Genomic DNA, 14,255 nt, shown 5'->3' with positions numbered 1-14,255 from the left:
ATGTGCCTGTTCCCTGGGCACGCAGGTTCCCCGAGCCCTGGGGAATACTTTTGGGAGCACCTGAAGCCAATGCTTCCAGATTTGGCTTTGAGGGACATCTCAAGGCTGCCAAAAGCAGCAAGGAGACAGGCTTGCCTGGATTGCCAAGGAAGCTCATCCTGTTTCATGGAATAACAGGAATATTAACAGTTCATTTGCCCCTATTTGAGGAAAGAAGTGGACTGCAACTGAAGCGCAAAATGCATATATGGCTAATAAAGCTAGACAAAGTTCAGCAGTAAAACATGTTTTCCTTGTACTTCTGTAGCTAGGGACTTATACTGCTTGTTTAAACATGTCTGTGTTTGCTTATAATCATAACAAACCTCCCTAGTAGCACTGGGGCAGCTTTACAGGTTCACACATCTTTCCTTTCCTAACAGAGGTGATATGGTGTCATCAGTCCATCTCTCATTTTATGTTTTAAAGCAGATGAAGTTTAAACTTCAACAGGCATAGTGAGTATAAAAGGTGCCCTCTCCCCTCAAAATAATGGTGCTTACAGCAGTTTTAAGAGATACTGTTTTCTGCTCAGTATTTTTTTCAGGGAACCAGGAGCGCAGCAGCATGTCAGGGAAGCCCAGGCTTACCTACTTCAATGGAAGGGGGCGAATGGAGCCCATACGATGGCTGTTGGCTGCAGCCGGCGTGGAGGTGGGTTTGCATTTGGTACAGTGTTAAAGACTGGTGTTCTCAGCTGGCTTCACTGAGGAACAGTTTAACATGGATGTGGAGGATAAACAGCTCCATGAGGGTGGTGAAATTCATTTGGCCAGTGGGACTGCATTTTTGTAACTACTTTGTTTGGTGGCTAATACTTGGGATGCAAACTCAGCTGAGCTTAGAGTGTATTAGGGCTAGTATCAATACTCTTAAGAAATTACTGAAAGGCCTTTAAATAAAGCCCCATTTTGACCTATTATGCTTAATCTGATTTTTCTAACCATGCAAAACCACCTTAACTCAGTCTTATTAATTTGCAGTTGCAGTGTGTCTAATAGAAGAGTGTTGTTGACTGGGGTGGGGTTAGAAATATTTGATTTACCTTGTGTTTTCCTTGGCATTGGCTCCAACCTGTCTTGTTCCTGTACATGCCTGCTCTCTGTTTCTACCTGCATTTAAGTTATTTCTGAATCAGTGCCCTGATGCAGAAGTGGCCAGGCCCTTCTGCTCCCCATCAGCTGTCAGGGTGTGTGTGGGATCCTCAGGACATCTGGGCTCAAACAGAACAGCTGAAGATCTGGCCCATTACGTTTTACTTGACTCCGTGTTCTGTGCATGGTTATGTGCAGTCACTTAGAGAAGAAAAGTGTTCAAATACAGCAGTGTAACACTATTCTCTCTCCTTTTTAGTTTGAAGAGGTTTTTTTGCAAACAAAAGAACAATATGACAAGTTAATCAAAGGTAAGAATCCCAAGACCTGAGTTTTAGTCCCTGAAAATATTTCTCCAATTTAGCTAAATTTGTGGTTTAAAAATAGTTTATTTAAATGAATGCAAACTTCTAGGTGCACACCTTGATACTGCAATACTAGTTTTGAATAACCTGTTATTTCCAGTGCCATATAATTCCTATAAGCTAAAAGCCATAGCTTCTGTGACTGTCTTTATTGCAGTGCATTAAACAGGCAAACACTTCTATTTAATACATCTTAATTATCTATGCTGTTGAACTGTTAGCATGGTAACTGGCACATTTTTGGTCCATGGCAAATAACACTTGCTAAGCAATTCCTAGGCATCATCTGGGAGTTGTCTCAGACCAAGGGCCATTTCCAAGATGTCATTCAGAGGTAACCATCATACTCTATAGGCAGAGAGGGTGAAGCAGAGTGAATGTGGCCAGCCAGCTGGCCTGAGGTGTTGTGGAGTTGATGGGTATAGATTTACCTCTGTGTCGATTCTGAATGCAGTTAGATAAGCCTCTAAACGAAAGGCTGACACGGCCCCAAAATCTCCAAGAAAACCAGTTTCTGTTTCTGAGGCTCTGTGTGAACACCCTAATGACAGTTCTAAGCAGAATAAGCCTCAGATATGAAGCTTCCCCTAGATAAAAACATGGAGCCAGCAGAGAGACCTGTGGAAAGCCTGACATGGTCAAAGCAGCAAAGACTTCGTGTCAGCCTTGGGAGAGATGAGATAAGTTCCTAAACACCAGTGCATACCCCCAGCCACTGCCCTTGATATCTGCTAAGATGAAATCCAGCAGTGAACCCCACCACAGCCACCCTGGAAGAGGACCTTGCTGCCAAGGTGGGGAAGGAGTTGGGACTGTGAGGAGCATCACAGAATGCACGTGCCCCACAGTTTACCTGCTGCCCAAGACACATGAGAGAAACTTCACAGCAGGCTGAGCTTGCCAAGACATACCAGGAGACTCAAAAGAGGACTTGATGGCATTCAGGCTGAGCTCAGAAAAGATTAGCTGTGTTTAAAGAAATTCTGACAATAGAGCTAAAATGAATAAAAATAAAAAAGTGGTATTAAGTAGATCGGAATTTAATTTGCCAGTCCAACCTCTGAAATTACTGGTAAACTGCTTTTAATGCTGCATATATATATTCTATGCAACCTGGGCAACCTGTGGCTACACAGATTGCACCAGACTTTTTTTAAATTCAGATTTAACATACATCTTTATTCTCCTCTTATTCCTTGGGTTGGAAATGCTGGTTCAGGCTTTTTCTGCCAGCATGAGGCAGGGTCCAGAAGTGCAAAGGAGCAGGCACTGCCAGCTCCCAGCAGTCAGTGAAGCTCTGGTAAGGCTGTAAAGCCAGGGCCCAGCTGCAGTGCAATGACCTAGCTACAGAAGTGTGATACAGGCTATTTGATCTTTCCCACAATGTTAGTTTACTGCATGAAGTTTTACAGTTAGGACAAGACATCAGTGGTCTCCTACACTGCAAGAGAAATGTGCTCAGTCTCTTGCTCTCCTGTCCTGCTTGCAGTCTAGGAGAAACTAACAGGCTAACTCTCTACCCTAGATGGAGTCCTGCTGTTCCAGCAAGTGCCCCTGGTTGAGATCGATGGGATGAAGATGGTGCAGACCAGAGCCATCCTCAGCTACATAGCAGGGAAATACAATCTCTATGGGAAAGACTTGAAGGAGAGAGCCCTGTACGTAACACTGCCTTTCCCTTAATGAGCAATCTGTTATTTGATAGCTACATTATATAAACCAAATTCTATCCTATAAATCCAGTATAAAGGTATGAGAAAAGCTAACACAATAAGTTTTAACAACTGCTTCTGAAATGCTCCTAAACAGAAGCAGGCTTTTATAATTTTGGAAAAACATTTAGGTTTAGTTTGTGTTTAGTTTTGGCTGTGAAAATTGCCACTATATTGGTGGTATAAAATTCCTCCAAGTTGCCTTAGTTAATTGGAAAACAGAAAAAATAACTTCTGTGCTCTTTTCTACTGTCTTCTCCTGATCAATAGGATTGACATGTATGTGGAAGGAATATCAGATCTGATGGAAATGATTTTGATGTTTCCTTTCTCTCCACCTGATGCAAAGGAGAAAAATCTTGACTCAATTAAGGAGAGGGCAACTAACAGATACTTTCCAGTCTTTGAAAAGGTAAGTGAAAACAAGGATGTGTTTTTATATATTATATTTAAAATTATAAAACAGTTTGTTTAAAATAAGAACTTGTCTGTATTGCAGGTCAGTTCCAAATCCTCAGCTTTCTTGGCTATCTCAAAGAAGGGGAAACACAGCAGCATGTTTTCCTCTGTTGGCTTGTATTGTCAGGGCTGTGGTATTTGAATATCTACAAAGGAAACAAAGCAATATGTTCTCAGCTATACAGCAAAACTTTTCACTGAAGTAAAAGCAAGCACGCATAATTTTTTTCCTTGAAGGAATAGTTCCATACTTTTACTTGTTTAGAGCACATCTCTCTGCTATACTTAATTTAATTTGGAACAGTTTCATTGGAAGAATGCAAAAATCCCTTGCAAATAAATTAGGTAGAGAGATTAGGAGTACTTTAGTAAAACATAGTCATAGATTTCTGCCCATCCCAGTTCCAAAAACAACAAACCAAACCCATATGATTCATGCATCTGGGAACATTTCCCACTTTGATAACATTCATCTAGTTTTTATGGAAAACAATAATAAAAGATTAACATCATATAAGTTCTTATGACCATAATAACCTGTTCCCAAAGGCAGGGATTTTTCTTGGTTAGCTTTGTAATTCTGCATTTCTAAATTTGCTTTCTGGTATCAACATTGGAGATAACTTTAAATTAAATAAATGACTGTTTTATAAATTCTCTAAGTTGCTTCTTAGTTTCTCGATTATCCCTATTTCTAACTCTATGACTCTTATTAGGCTACTTAAGCATATGATTTTGTCTCTGTTCCCAGTGCCTATCATCATTCCTCATTACTGAATAACCAGAGTTTGTAGTCTGTGTACTAGAACATGAAAAGAACAAGAGTTCATTTTTCCCCCCCCAACAACAGAGAATTGATTTAGGCTCACAGCTTCCAGCTGAAAACTCCACCCTGAAATTTCAGATATAATTGCTGTTCAGGTCTACAGCTGTGCTGTGAGGCTTAGCTGCTAGGCATCATATGTCCCATTATCATCTGCAGCCCACATTCTCCTGTATTCTCCAGGTTTTGAAACAACATGGCCAAGACTTTCTCGTGGGCAACAAATTCAGTTGGGCAGATGTTCAGCTAATTGAAGCAATTTTAGCAGTGGAGGAGAAAATTCCTGCTGTGCTGTCTGAGTTTCCTCAGTTGCAGGTAATTTTGTTATTGAGCATGCATATATTCAGGAGCTAGAGGGATATCATGAACTGATCATCTGCCTGTGCTGTGTAAATCATGTTTCTGTGTGCTGGAATTTCTGTCTTACTCTATTTTTCTTATTATTTTTAGGTATTTAAAACCAAAATGAGCAATATGCCTACAATTAGTAAGTTCCTGCAGCCTGGCAGCCCAAGGAAACCCCCACCAGATGATCATTACGTAGAAACTGTGTTGAAAGTTTTTAAGAGATGAAAGCCTTGTCACCTTTGGTGAGACCCAGAATACTGGAAGAAAAAGAAAGGCAAAACATCAACTCCAGCTCAGTAAATTAGTATTGTGGTAGTGAAAAACAGTGCTAAAAAAGCAAAACAACCCCAACCAGAAATAAAGCATTCTATTACTCTGGCAATGTAATAGCAGCTTTGTCTTTATTGATATATCAAATGCTTGGCAAAATATGGAAGCAAAGAACTATTTCTAGGGTAGGGAATTTATTAATTTCAAAAAAAGATCAATGCGGTGTTAGTATCGTCAGAATGTAACTTGTTGGAGAAGATATCTTCTGCATGCAAATAAGCTTCAGAATAAGAGCTAAAGAAGAGAAGACTCACTGCATCACTTTTAAAGAAGTAGACTTGTTTAAAGATAACCTCTTTAAGGCTTGTGGGTGAATTGGATTTTTTAAGATATCTCTGCAATGTTTTCCTTGCAAAATTGATTATTTTTCCTCATAAATTAATTATTTCAAACTCCTTGTATGATTCTACCAGAAATTCACTTGAACAAAGTGTAATGGAAGAAACAACACCATCTGTTTTGCAGAGCCAGGTAAGGCAGAGGTGGTTTCTTTCTACACATTTAGGACAGCAACAGAAATTCAGGTTCCATTGACTTTCAAATAAAATATTAGGGCTTACATACACTTACAGCACATGATAACAGCCTTGTGAAGAGGCCTCGTGAAGAGGCCTCATGCAGCAGACAAACATTTGCATAGAAGGAGACTTTGTTCCAACCAATGTTGGTAAGCAAATCTGATGCTTAATATAGCCATGATGTAAGTACAGAAAAAAAAAATAGGAAAAAAAAAATTGGAAAATGAATGTGGTAGGAAAAAACAGAAGAACAGCACTTTCCAAAGAAAGAAAGGAGCCCAAACAAGAAGGCAGAGGCTACAGGATATGCTGTCAGTGAGGAGTGCCCTTCTGGGAAGCCTGGCTCTCTTTCTGTGCCATATGGGGTACAGAGGGTTCCATTCAGGGACCAGGCATCCCCTGAAAGACAGTCCATTGCAGTGGTGACTGTTTTGATGCCTTATCCTCCTGTGGTTCTAGCTCTAAATAAAGTGTTAAGCTTATTTTTACATCAAGCCATGGACTACATTGGTCTCTCAGGTACCAGTGGTGGAGACTGATGGGGTGAGGATCATTTTCATCTACAAAGCAGCCAAGTACATGAACAGGAAGGATCCGAAGAAGAGAGCCCCCTGTACTATAAACAACTTGAGGTTTTTTATTTGACACACTATAATTCATACAACCTGCATGTGTAACACGGGAAAAATATCCCAGCTCGCAATTACACTCAGGGCAATTCAGCAGAATTTTATAGAGATGTTGACCTTGACTGCAGGTAATGGTTACAACAGCATTAACCAGCTAGATAGGCAGGATGGTTCACGGGAGTTTATGCTGCATTGACTTTTTAAAATCAATACAGTTGTCACCAAAACGTATCAGGAGTGCAGAGGGCAGTTTGCCTTCTCGTGCTGTACTTCGTTCACTGCCTCCTACAGTTGTCTTTGGTGAGCATTTTCAGCAAGTCAAATTCTGGGAAACACTTTGGACAGAAAAAGAATAAAAAACCCCTCCTATGTGCAGGAATGAAATTCAGTGGAAATGTCCTGAAGGAATATCCCCATCACTAAGCACAGAATAGAAGCTTATGAAGGATTCAAGCAGAATCAGTTGATGTTGTAAAGCGGCAATTGGTTAAAAGTACAAATCCATGAAATATTAAAATGAAAGTCTGACTGGGACAACAGTATTCTTTTAAACTTTGTGAGTTTTTCAGTCATCACAATTATTTTTAACTAACAGGTTGCCAAGCAGTGAAAAGAGGAAGCATTCCATTTTGTGCAGGAACAGGTGTTCCCATTCATCATGACCTCTCATCTATCTTACATTTGTACATAGTCAGCATGAGTCAGGAATTATTTTTTGTAGGTGAAAAGTAACTACACAGACCTAACTGGTTTTATTTCCTTAAGAGAGAGGAGTTTCCCATTCAGAGAACCTCTTGCTATTCTCTTTGTGGGAGGGGCTACAGATCTATATAATCTCCAGGCAGAACTACTGAGAGCTTAGAGTGAGTTATAGTGTGCACAAGGTAAGTTTTTTGGATTTTGGGCAAGCATAGGGAATTATTGTATTTAAAATGAAGTCAGTGAATGGGTTTTACAGATTGTTTGTACTTTCTTTACTAACATGAAGGTTATATGCATGAAATGTTAAAATATTAGTCAGCTACTTCCTAGGTGTACAGAATGAAGAAAAAGAAATGTAGATCTCAGAAGTATGGAGTATTTCCTTATATGTCCTTCTTCCTATTGTAGAGAAGCTGATATGTTATTTAAAAGGGGAACATGGTGGGGTTTTAGCCATTTCCCCTTTGCTGCTACTAATGCTTTAGCTTTATTGTTGAGACGGTGTTAATAACTGTGAGAGTGGTGTAAACCAGGGGCCGTCTGCATGTTTGCTGCTGCTGTGCTCACGTGGTTCTGAATGGGGCAGATGGTGATCTGCCTAGAAACTGTTACTGCTTTATGTTCCAGCACAGTTGGAATTGTACCCTTTGGCTCTGTCTGTGGTAAAGGCAGATCTGATGTTACCAGAGACAAAATTAATTTTTATAATTTTGGAAGCTTGCCTAAAGAAATTACCAGAAAAGAGAGTGTTGTAAAAGAGATTGAATGCTCAGAAGAGGAATAAATATTCCTTCCTGCCTCTTAATAATGGAGCATAATGACTGCTGGTGAAAGCACAGCAATTGCTGAGTTAATATGGTGTATCTGATAAACAGTAAACTGTACGCTGAGATAATGCCAAAACAAACAGAAAGCACAGTCTGCTTTTTGCTCAGAGTAGAACACTTTGGATGCAAATGGGTTTGGTTTACTTGTTCTCTGAAGTGGGCCAATGGTTCTTAGTACATGAGTTCTGCTTAACGAAACTGCATGGATAAAAGACATTTTTAAGGCAAGGTGATACAATGCAGTCTCTCAATGTACTCTAACCTCTACCTCCTTTAGTAAGTCTTGAACTATAAATCATTGGTTTCAAACAGGACAACTTTGAGAGCCAATGAGAGACTCAAACCCAGCATTCTGAATCTTTATTTTGCAAAACTTATTTTTTTATTCCAAATAGGAAGAAACTATCAGGCACGTGGAAACATGTCTGGGAAACCCAAGCTGCACTACTTCAATGGACGAGGCCGAATGGAACCAATCCGGTGGCTGCTGGCAGCAGCCGGGGTTGAGGTTTGTCTCTGTTTTCTTATACCAAGAGCATGTGACAAATATGTACTTTTAACGTTCCCTATGAAAAATGTGACTGACTGACCTGCAGCTTCAAGGTCAGCATTTAGTGCATTGCTGGCCAAGCCAACAACAACCATGCGCTTACCTTAAGCAGGGGCAAGTTCCAGTCTCACTTCCACGCATCTTGTGCCAGGCCTACTGGTAGCACCACAAATGCCTATCCCCTGTAGCTACTGAAAGAAAAAATTAAAACCACAGCAGCAGAACCTGGCTTCTTACCTTCTGATCCCAGGGGTCGAGCACTTCCAGTTCTGAAGACCTTCAGTTAAATTTCAGTGTTCAAAATGGCAAAAGACTAATTTTGCTACTACAACATAGCTTACCCCAGAAGGTACTTTCTATTATAAAGCAAAGTTTTCTCTTTTGCCACTAAGACTTTCTGATATTGAAGCAGAGAGGAGTGTGGGGATCGGTGATTTTTTGTGAGCTGTGAGGTTTTTGTCATGGTGATGGCCAATGCGCCAGAAAGCTTTGAAATATTATTTATTTTTTAAAAAATAAAATGCCCCAAACACAGCTCGTTATGCCTTCATTGTCTAAATGAAGAAGAAACTAAACCATGGAACAACAACTGAACTTTTCTTCTCTATTTCTTGCAGTTTGAAGAATCTTTTGTGGAAAAAAAGGATGATCTGACAAAGCTACAGAAGGGTAAGATACCTTCACTATTTAATAATAACACTAACAATGATAATGATAACAACAATAGCAATAATAATAATAAAAATAATTTGTCTGAGAACACCTAAGAAGTCTTAGTCTCTTAAAAAGAAAATCTAGACTTGATTGTGCTTGAGGTATCACAGACACACACTGCAGTGTGTTAGGTGGCCTCATCCACCCAGTTGCTTCAATCTTCACTGAATCACAGAAGGGCTGAGGTCAGAAGGCACCTCTTGAGATCATCTATGCCACCTCCCCTTTTCAAGCAACACCACCTACAAGCCATTTGCCCAGTCCATGTCCAGCTGAGTTCTAAGTATCTCCAAGGATGGAGGCTCTCTGGCAACCTGTGCCAATGCACAGTAACTTCCCACAGTGAAAGAACCTTTCTGTAAGTTCAGATGACTGACTCTCCTTTGATTCAGTTTGTGTCCATTGCCTCCTGTCCTATCACAATACAGGTTTTTGTCCTCACATCATCTTCAAATTCATTAGCATTTTAGGTTGCCTATGACGTTGTTGTTTTATAATCCATATGAAAACAGAGTTCCAGATCTCCTAGTTTAACCTGTATCTCTGATGCATTCCTGCTTCCCAAGGCAACTACTCATCTTCTAGCTTCAGCTTTTGTCTTTGTGAACGTGATATTCACATTTCCTCCAAATCATATTACATGTCTGGGCTCTTCCCTTGGCTTTTGAAAAATGGCTGAGCAAGGGTTGGCATGTGCCGTCCTGCTCTCCTTCAGGAATAGTGACTTGACCCTCCTGCCTCCTGCTGCCTTTCAAAAAGTATTTTGAGACACAAGCATAAATGTAAATACGTCCTGAATAGCAGAGAGTTTCTCTGCATGATCACCTTCATCATCATGTCTGGGCTTCGCGACGAAGATTTAGGAAGGCTCTATCCACGTTTGTTACAGGCACACTGGTGACTTATGAGGCCAATATGAGATAGACATATCCGATTGCAAAAGGCACAGCAGAAAGACTCCTTAGGTGGTGCATTCATCAGGATATGATTCTTTCTGCGTTGTCTTTTCTCCTCAAGAGTGATCCTGCGTCCGTTCTCAAAGGAAACGGCAACCTTGAAGATGGTGTGTCTCCAGACCTCCCGGTTTTAGGCCAGAGTAGACCAGTTATGATGATCAATGTGGCCGAGGCTGAGATGTTTTTTCAGGGAGTCCTTGTATCTTTTCTTCGGAGCTCCTCTCATGCGGCAGCCGGAGGCAATTTCACCGTAAAGCAAGATCTTAGGGAGGCGGTGGTCCTTCATCCTTGAGAAGTGCCCTCCCCAGCGCAGCTGAATTCTCAGCAACATGGCCTCAATACTGGTGACTGTTGCTTGTTCTAAAACAGATGTATTGGTCACATAATCTGACCAGTGGATGTTTAGGATTGTACGGAGACAGCGTTGATGGAAAGCATGATCGCCTTACAGTGGATGCAAAGACAGACATAACTGATCAGTTATCTGATCTGAAATAGTATTCCATAAAGCAAAAATTCTCCCTCGCTCTTGTGATCTGGTGATCTCTTTCTGGAGGTATTTTTTTACTTCTTCCTTGCTAGGTCAAGGCTTCTGCAGACTCACATCAAGTGATACTTGGGTCTTGCAGGAATCTCATGGAACTCCCCTGTGATTCCCCACTTCATGCCTGTACAGATGAGATGCCATTGTGCAAAGTCAGCATAGAAGTCACAAAGATATTGTATGCTTTTCTATTTGCATTATATGCTGAAAAGTCCTTAAATTGTCCAGATTTTCATAATACTTACCAACGCATGACAGAAACTGCTGGATCGCATCCTTCAGTCCTTCTCATCTGTATTAATCTCCACGAAAATCATGTGAGTTAGGGCCATGCCGCACATGTCTTTTTCAGGGCATGAAAACTAAAAGTTCTGCATTTGGGTGCTTGCTCAAATCTGAAGAATCTTCAAGAAGTTGATTGCTGTAATATTAAGTTAGTCACGTGTGTCTAAGAAATGGTTGTTTCATGGTAAGCATTTTCCCTCCCTTCTTGTAGGAATGAGGAAGATTGCCACCAAAAGAGTTGTCAAGCATGGGAACAGGCTTGCCAGGGAAGTGGTTGAGTCACCGTGTGTAAATGTGGCACCTGGGGACATGGTTTAGTTGTGGAGTTTGGCAGTGTTAGGTTTACAGTTGGACTTGATCTTAAGAGTCTTTTCCAGCCTAAATGATTCAGTGATTCTAAATAAAAGATAATATGTGTGGTTACTTTGCCTGACCCCCCCCCAATGGTTCTCATTCAGAGACTGAGTGTCTCCTTGTCTTATCTCCTTTTCCCTAGATGGATCCCTGCTCTTTCAGCAAGTGCCAATGGTGGAGATTGATGGCATGAAGATGGTGCAGACCAGAGCCATTGCCAATTACATAGCAACGAAGTACAACCTCTACGGGAAGGACCTGAAGGAGAGAGCCCTGTACTGTAACAGTACCACATTTTCTTGTTAGACCGCAGTTCACGCTACATCTCTGTGTAACACAGGAATGTCCCAGCTCACAGCTAAATTCAGGGTGATAGAGCAGTGCTTCATGCAGCACGTGTTGACTGCGACTGCAGGTGATGTCTAGGGCAGTGATATCCAGCTCGATTAGATGGGCAGCGTGGTGCAAGGCTGCTCATGAATCATCAGTCCAAGGTCAAGACAGTTATCAGAAGAAAGCAGTCAGGAGTGCAGACTGTCTTACTCTTGCTCCTCTTCAGTTTTTTCTGCAGAATGTCACAGCAGGCATTTTCAGCACGTCAGACTCAGGGACATGTGTTTGATGGGAACAAAAAACCTCCTCTTTCTAATACCCAGGAATTAGAGTAGAATTAGCATTAGTAACTGGTTATTTAACAACAGGACTCTTAGGGCACATGGTTTGACTGGAGGTCTTTTGAAATGCTTCAAATTAATAAGTACTGGTAAACAAATGTCAAGATATTTGTTAGGAATTGTATAGACCCACTGTTTAACTTACTAGGTCTGATTGGATTTTTAACACAAGTTTAGATGACGCACTTGTTTTGTTCTCAGGTTCAGAAAAAACATAGTACAGAGAAGTATCACCCCTAGTGAGAAGTGGAAAGGGGACAGTGTTTAGGTTTGGGTTAGGCACTTTGCATTTGTCTTTCACCCAAGCGCCTCCCATGTCCCTTGATGCAACTGCATTCTGGAGAGAACTAATCCAAGCTATAGATGTCAGATAGAAAAGGTGGAGATGTCCCAGCACCTCAGCGGGGTTATGCCAGTAGCTATTGTGGCATTCAGACCTACTGTGTTTGACTTGACCAACTGGATCTGTTCCTTTCAGAATTGATATGTATGTGGAAGGAATATTCGATCTGAATGAGTTATTCATGAACTATGAAATCCAACCAGCAGATAAGAAGGAGCAACATTTTGCTAATATGATGGACAAGGCCACAAACAGATACTTCCCAGCCTTTGAGAAGGTATGTGGCAAAGATGTTGTAGCTTAATCAATACTGTTCTCCTGAAATTCCATCCTGAATCTACACCAACAATTTTTCTTGAGGAAAACACTTAGAGATACTGTTCTGGTTTTGATGGGGCTGGGATGAGGATGGAGACAGGACACTACAGAGGGGACAGAAGGCACTACAGATCTGGGAGATGTGCAAAGCTGCAAAAAACCAGGACATGCTGAGCTTTACAAATGTCCATGTTTTAATCTGTATGTTGTTTCAGAGAAAAGAAACTATAACATCAGCTTTTATGTAAATCTGGCATTCCTCCTGAAGTGCAGATGCCCCTCTACCATACAATCTATGTAAAAGCATTACAGCTCCTTCTGCATCTCATGAAGCTTAGCATTCAATGCAGCAGCATCGACTACCTAAGGTACAGAAGGGAAGACAAGAGGAGTACAGCTGAGCTGACAGAAAGAAACACAGTAAAGAAGGGACTGATTAATCATTCCTAGGAAGATCACACCATTTGTTTGTACTACAGGTGTTTGTGCTGCATTTCCTTCTTTCAAGGACAACTCTGTGCAATGTATGACCTTGCCTTGAAGATATCATATTAAGTAACAGAGAGAAAAAAAATCATCTGGTTCTGTGTTTTTAGGTTTTGAAAGACCATGGACAAGACTTTCTTGTTGGCAACCAGTTAAGCAGGGCAGATGTGCAGTTACTTGAAATCATTTTAATGGCAGAAGAGTGCAAACCTGATATCCTTGCCAAATTTCCTCTCTTGCAGGTAAATGAATGGAGAGTTTTAATGGACAATGCATTGGAAAGGACCACTGATTTAAACTGGCTGAGAAACAGGGGAGAGTGGGAGGGTGAGAAGTGACTTAGAAAATAACCAAATATGCTAAGTACTTTTAGCTGGCCTCAAATACTGGTGGTTATTGCCAGCTTCTGTCTTTGCAGCCACAAAAGCATAATAGAGGGAACCATGTAGTTTCTTCTGCAGCATCAATGCATAATGTTACTTTTAGAGCATGGATAACATCAAAATGTCTGACAGTTACAATGCTTCTTAAGCACAGTGCTGTTTTGATTTTGTTTTGTAGAGTTTTAAAGCAAGAATAAGCAATATCCCCACAATAAAGAAATACCTGCAGCCTGGCAGCCAGAGGAAACCACCAATACAACCAGAAGAGGTGCCCAAAGTGATAGCAATTTTCCACTGAGCAGCAGCCTAAAGCCACAGAAACTCTCATTTCATTATGTTTGCTGATTGTGGCAAAGAGAAATGAATGAAAACAGTGAAAAGGTTTTTGATCTCTCTTTCCTTAGCTACAGCACTGGTTTGAGACTACTGTCAACACTTCCTAGGGAAATCTATACAAGCATACCAGAAAGAGTGCACTGATGGAAGAGTGCACTGATTAGGGAGTGTACTGGACAACACAAGATATCTTAACTGACTAAAGAGAATACCTGAAATAAAGTCTTACTATTGACACTCAAACCCAGATTGTTAATTGACTTCTTGATGCTACTTATATACCTAAGGGCTCTCTGGTTCTGGCATTCCTAAGAATTGCTGGAAAATGATGAGAGTTTAGCCCAAACAGTAGGTGATGTACCTGTTCGGGGAAATGCCAGGAAAAGCATGCAGGTTCTGGTTAGATAGGGATTACTGCTTAAGATTCAGCTTTCCTCTGAGTTTAACTTGTACTTAAGTTGTTCAT

The 14,255-nt window shown here is 40.8% G+C and overlaps 2 protein-coding genes across 2 annotated transcripts; both read left to right on the top strand.

Moving 5' to 3' along the window:
* The first annotated feature begins 557 nt into the window (after nucleotides 1-557).
* LOC115307396 (glutathione S-transferase A4-like) lies at nucleotides 558-5,227 on the top strand. The gene is made up of 6 exons (XM_029959179.1): nucleotides 558-693; nucleotides 1,393-1,444; nucleotides 3,024-3,156; nucleotides 3,481-3,622; nucleotides 4,676-4,807; nucleotides 4,943-5,227. The coding sequence occupies exons 1-6, from the start codon at nucleotides 607-609 to the stop codon at nucleotides 5,063-5,065; spliced, it is 669 nt and encodes a 222-aa protein (XP_029815039.1). The 5' UTR covers nucleotides 558-606; the 3' UTR covers nucleotides 5,066-5,227.
* Nucleotides 5,228-7,108: 1,881 nt separating this feature from the next.
* LOC108639671 (glutathione S-transferase-like) lies at nucleotides 7,109-14,032 on the top strand. The gene is made up of 7 exons (XM_018072756.3): nucleotides 7,109-7,201; nucleotides 8,242-8,354; nucleotides 9,014-9,065; nucleotides 11,392-11,524; nucleotides 12,402-12,543; nucleotides 13,181-13,312; nucleotides 13,632-14,032. Exons 2-7 carry the CDS (start codon nucleotides 8,268-8,270, stop codon nucleotides 13,749-13,751), a joined length of 666 nt encoding a protein of 221 aa, XP_017928245.2. The 5' UTR covers nucleotides 7,109-7,201; nucleotides 8,242-8,267; the 3' UTR covers nucleotides 13,752-14,032.
* The last annotated feature ends 223 nt before the right edge of the window (nucleotides 14,033-14,255 follow it).

Source organism: Manacus vitellinus, unplaced genomic scaffold (genome assembly GCF_001715985.3).
Source record: "Manacus vitellinus isolate BGI_N305 unplaced genomic scaffold, ASM171598v3 ctg7180002437952_pilon, whole genome shotgun sequence".
Classification (NCBI taxonomy): Eukaryota; Metazoa; Chordata; class Aves; order Passeriformes; family Pipridae; genus Manacus; species Manacus vitellinus.
The sequence above is the reverse complement of the archived record's forward strand: the minus strand, read 5'-3'. Positions and strand labels throughout refer to the sequence as shown.

What these genes read in the sequence shown, in the direction of transcription:
- LOC108639671 (XM_018072756.3), top strand. Translation starts at nt 8,268, where the DNA reads ATGTCTGGGAAACCCAAGCTGCACTACTTCAATGGACGAGGCCGAATG. An exon ending in TCTGACAAAGCTACAGAAGG is followed by an intron (nt 9,066 to 11,391) that starts GTAAGATACCTT and finishes CCTTTTCCCTAG; the next exon opens with ATGGATCCCTGCTCTTTCAG. An exon ending in CCAAATTTCCTCTCTTGCAG is followed by an intron (nt 13,313 to 13,631) that starts GTAAATGAATGG and finishes TTTGTTTTGTAG; the next exon opens with AGTTTTAAAGCAAGAATAAG.
- LOC115307396 (XM_029959179.1), top strand. Translation starts at nt 607, where the DNA reads ATGTCAGGGAAGCCCAGGCTTACCTACTTCAATGGAAGGGGGCGAATG. An exon ending in GACTTGAAGGAGAGAGCCCT is followed by an intron (nt 3,157 to 3,480) that starts GTACGTAACACT and finishes CCTGATCAATAG; the next exon opens with GATTGACATGTATGTGGAAG. An exon ending in CTGAGTTTCCTCAGTTGCAG is followed by an intron (nt 4,808 to 4,942) that starts GTAATTTTGTTA and finishes TATTATTTTTAG; the next exon opens with GTATTTAAAACCAAAATGAG.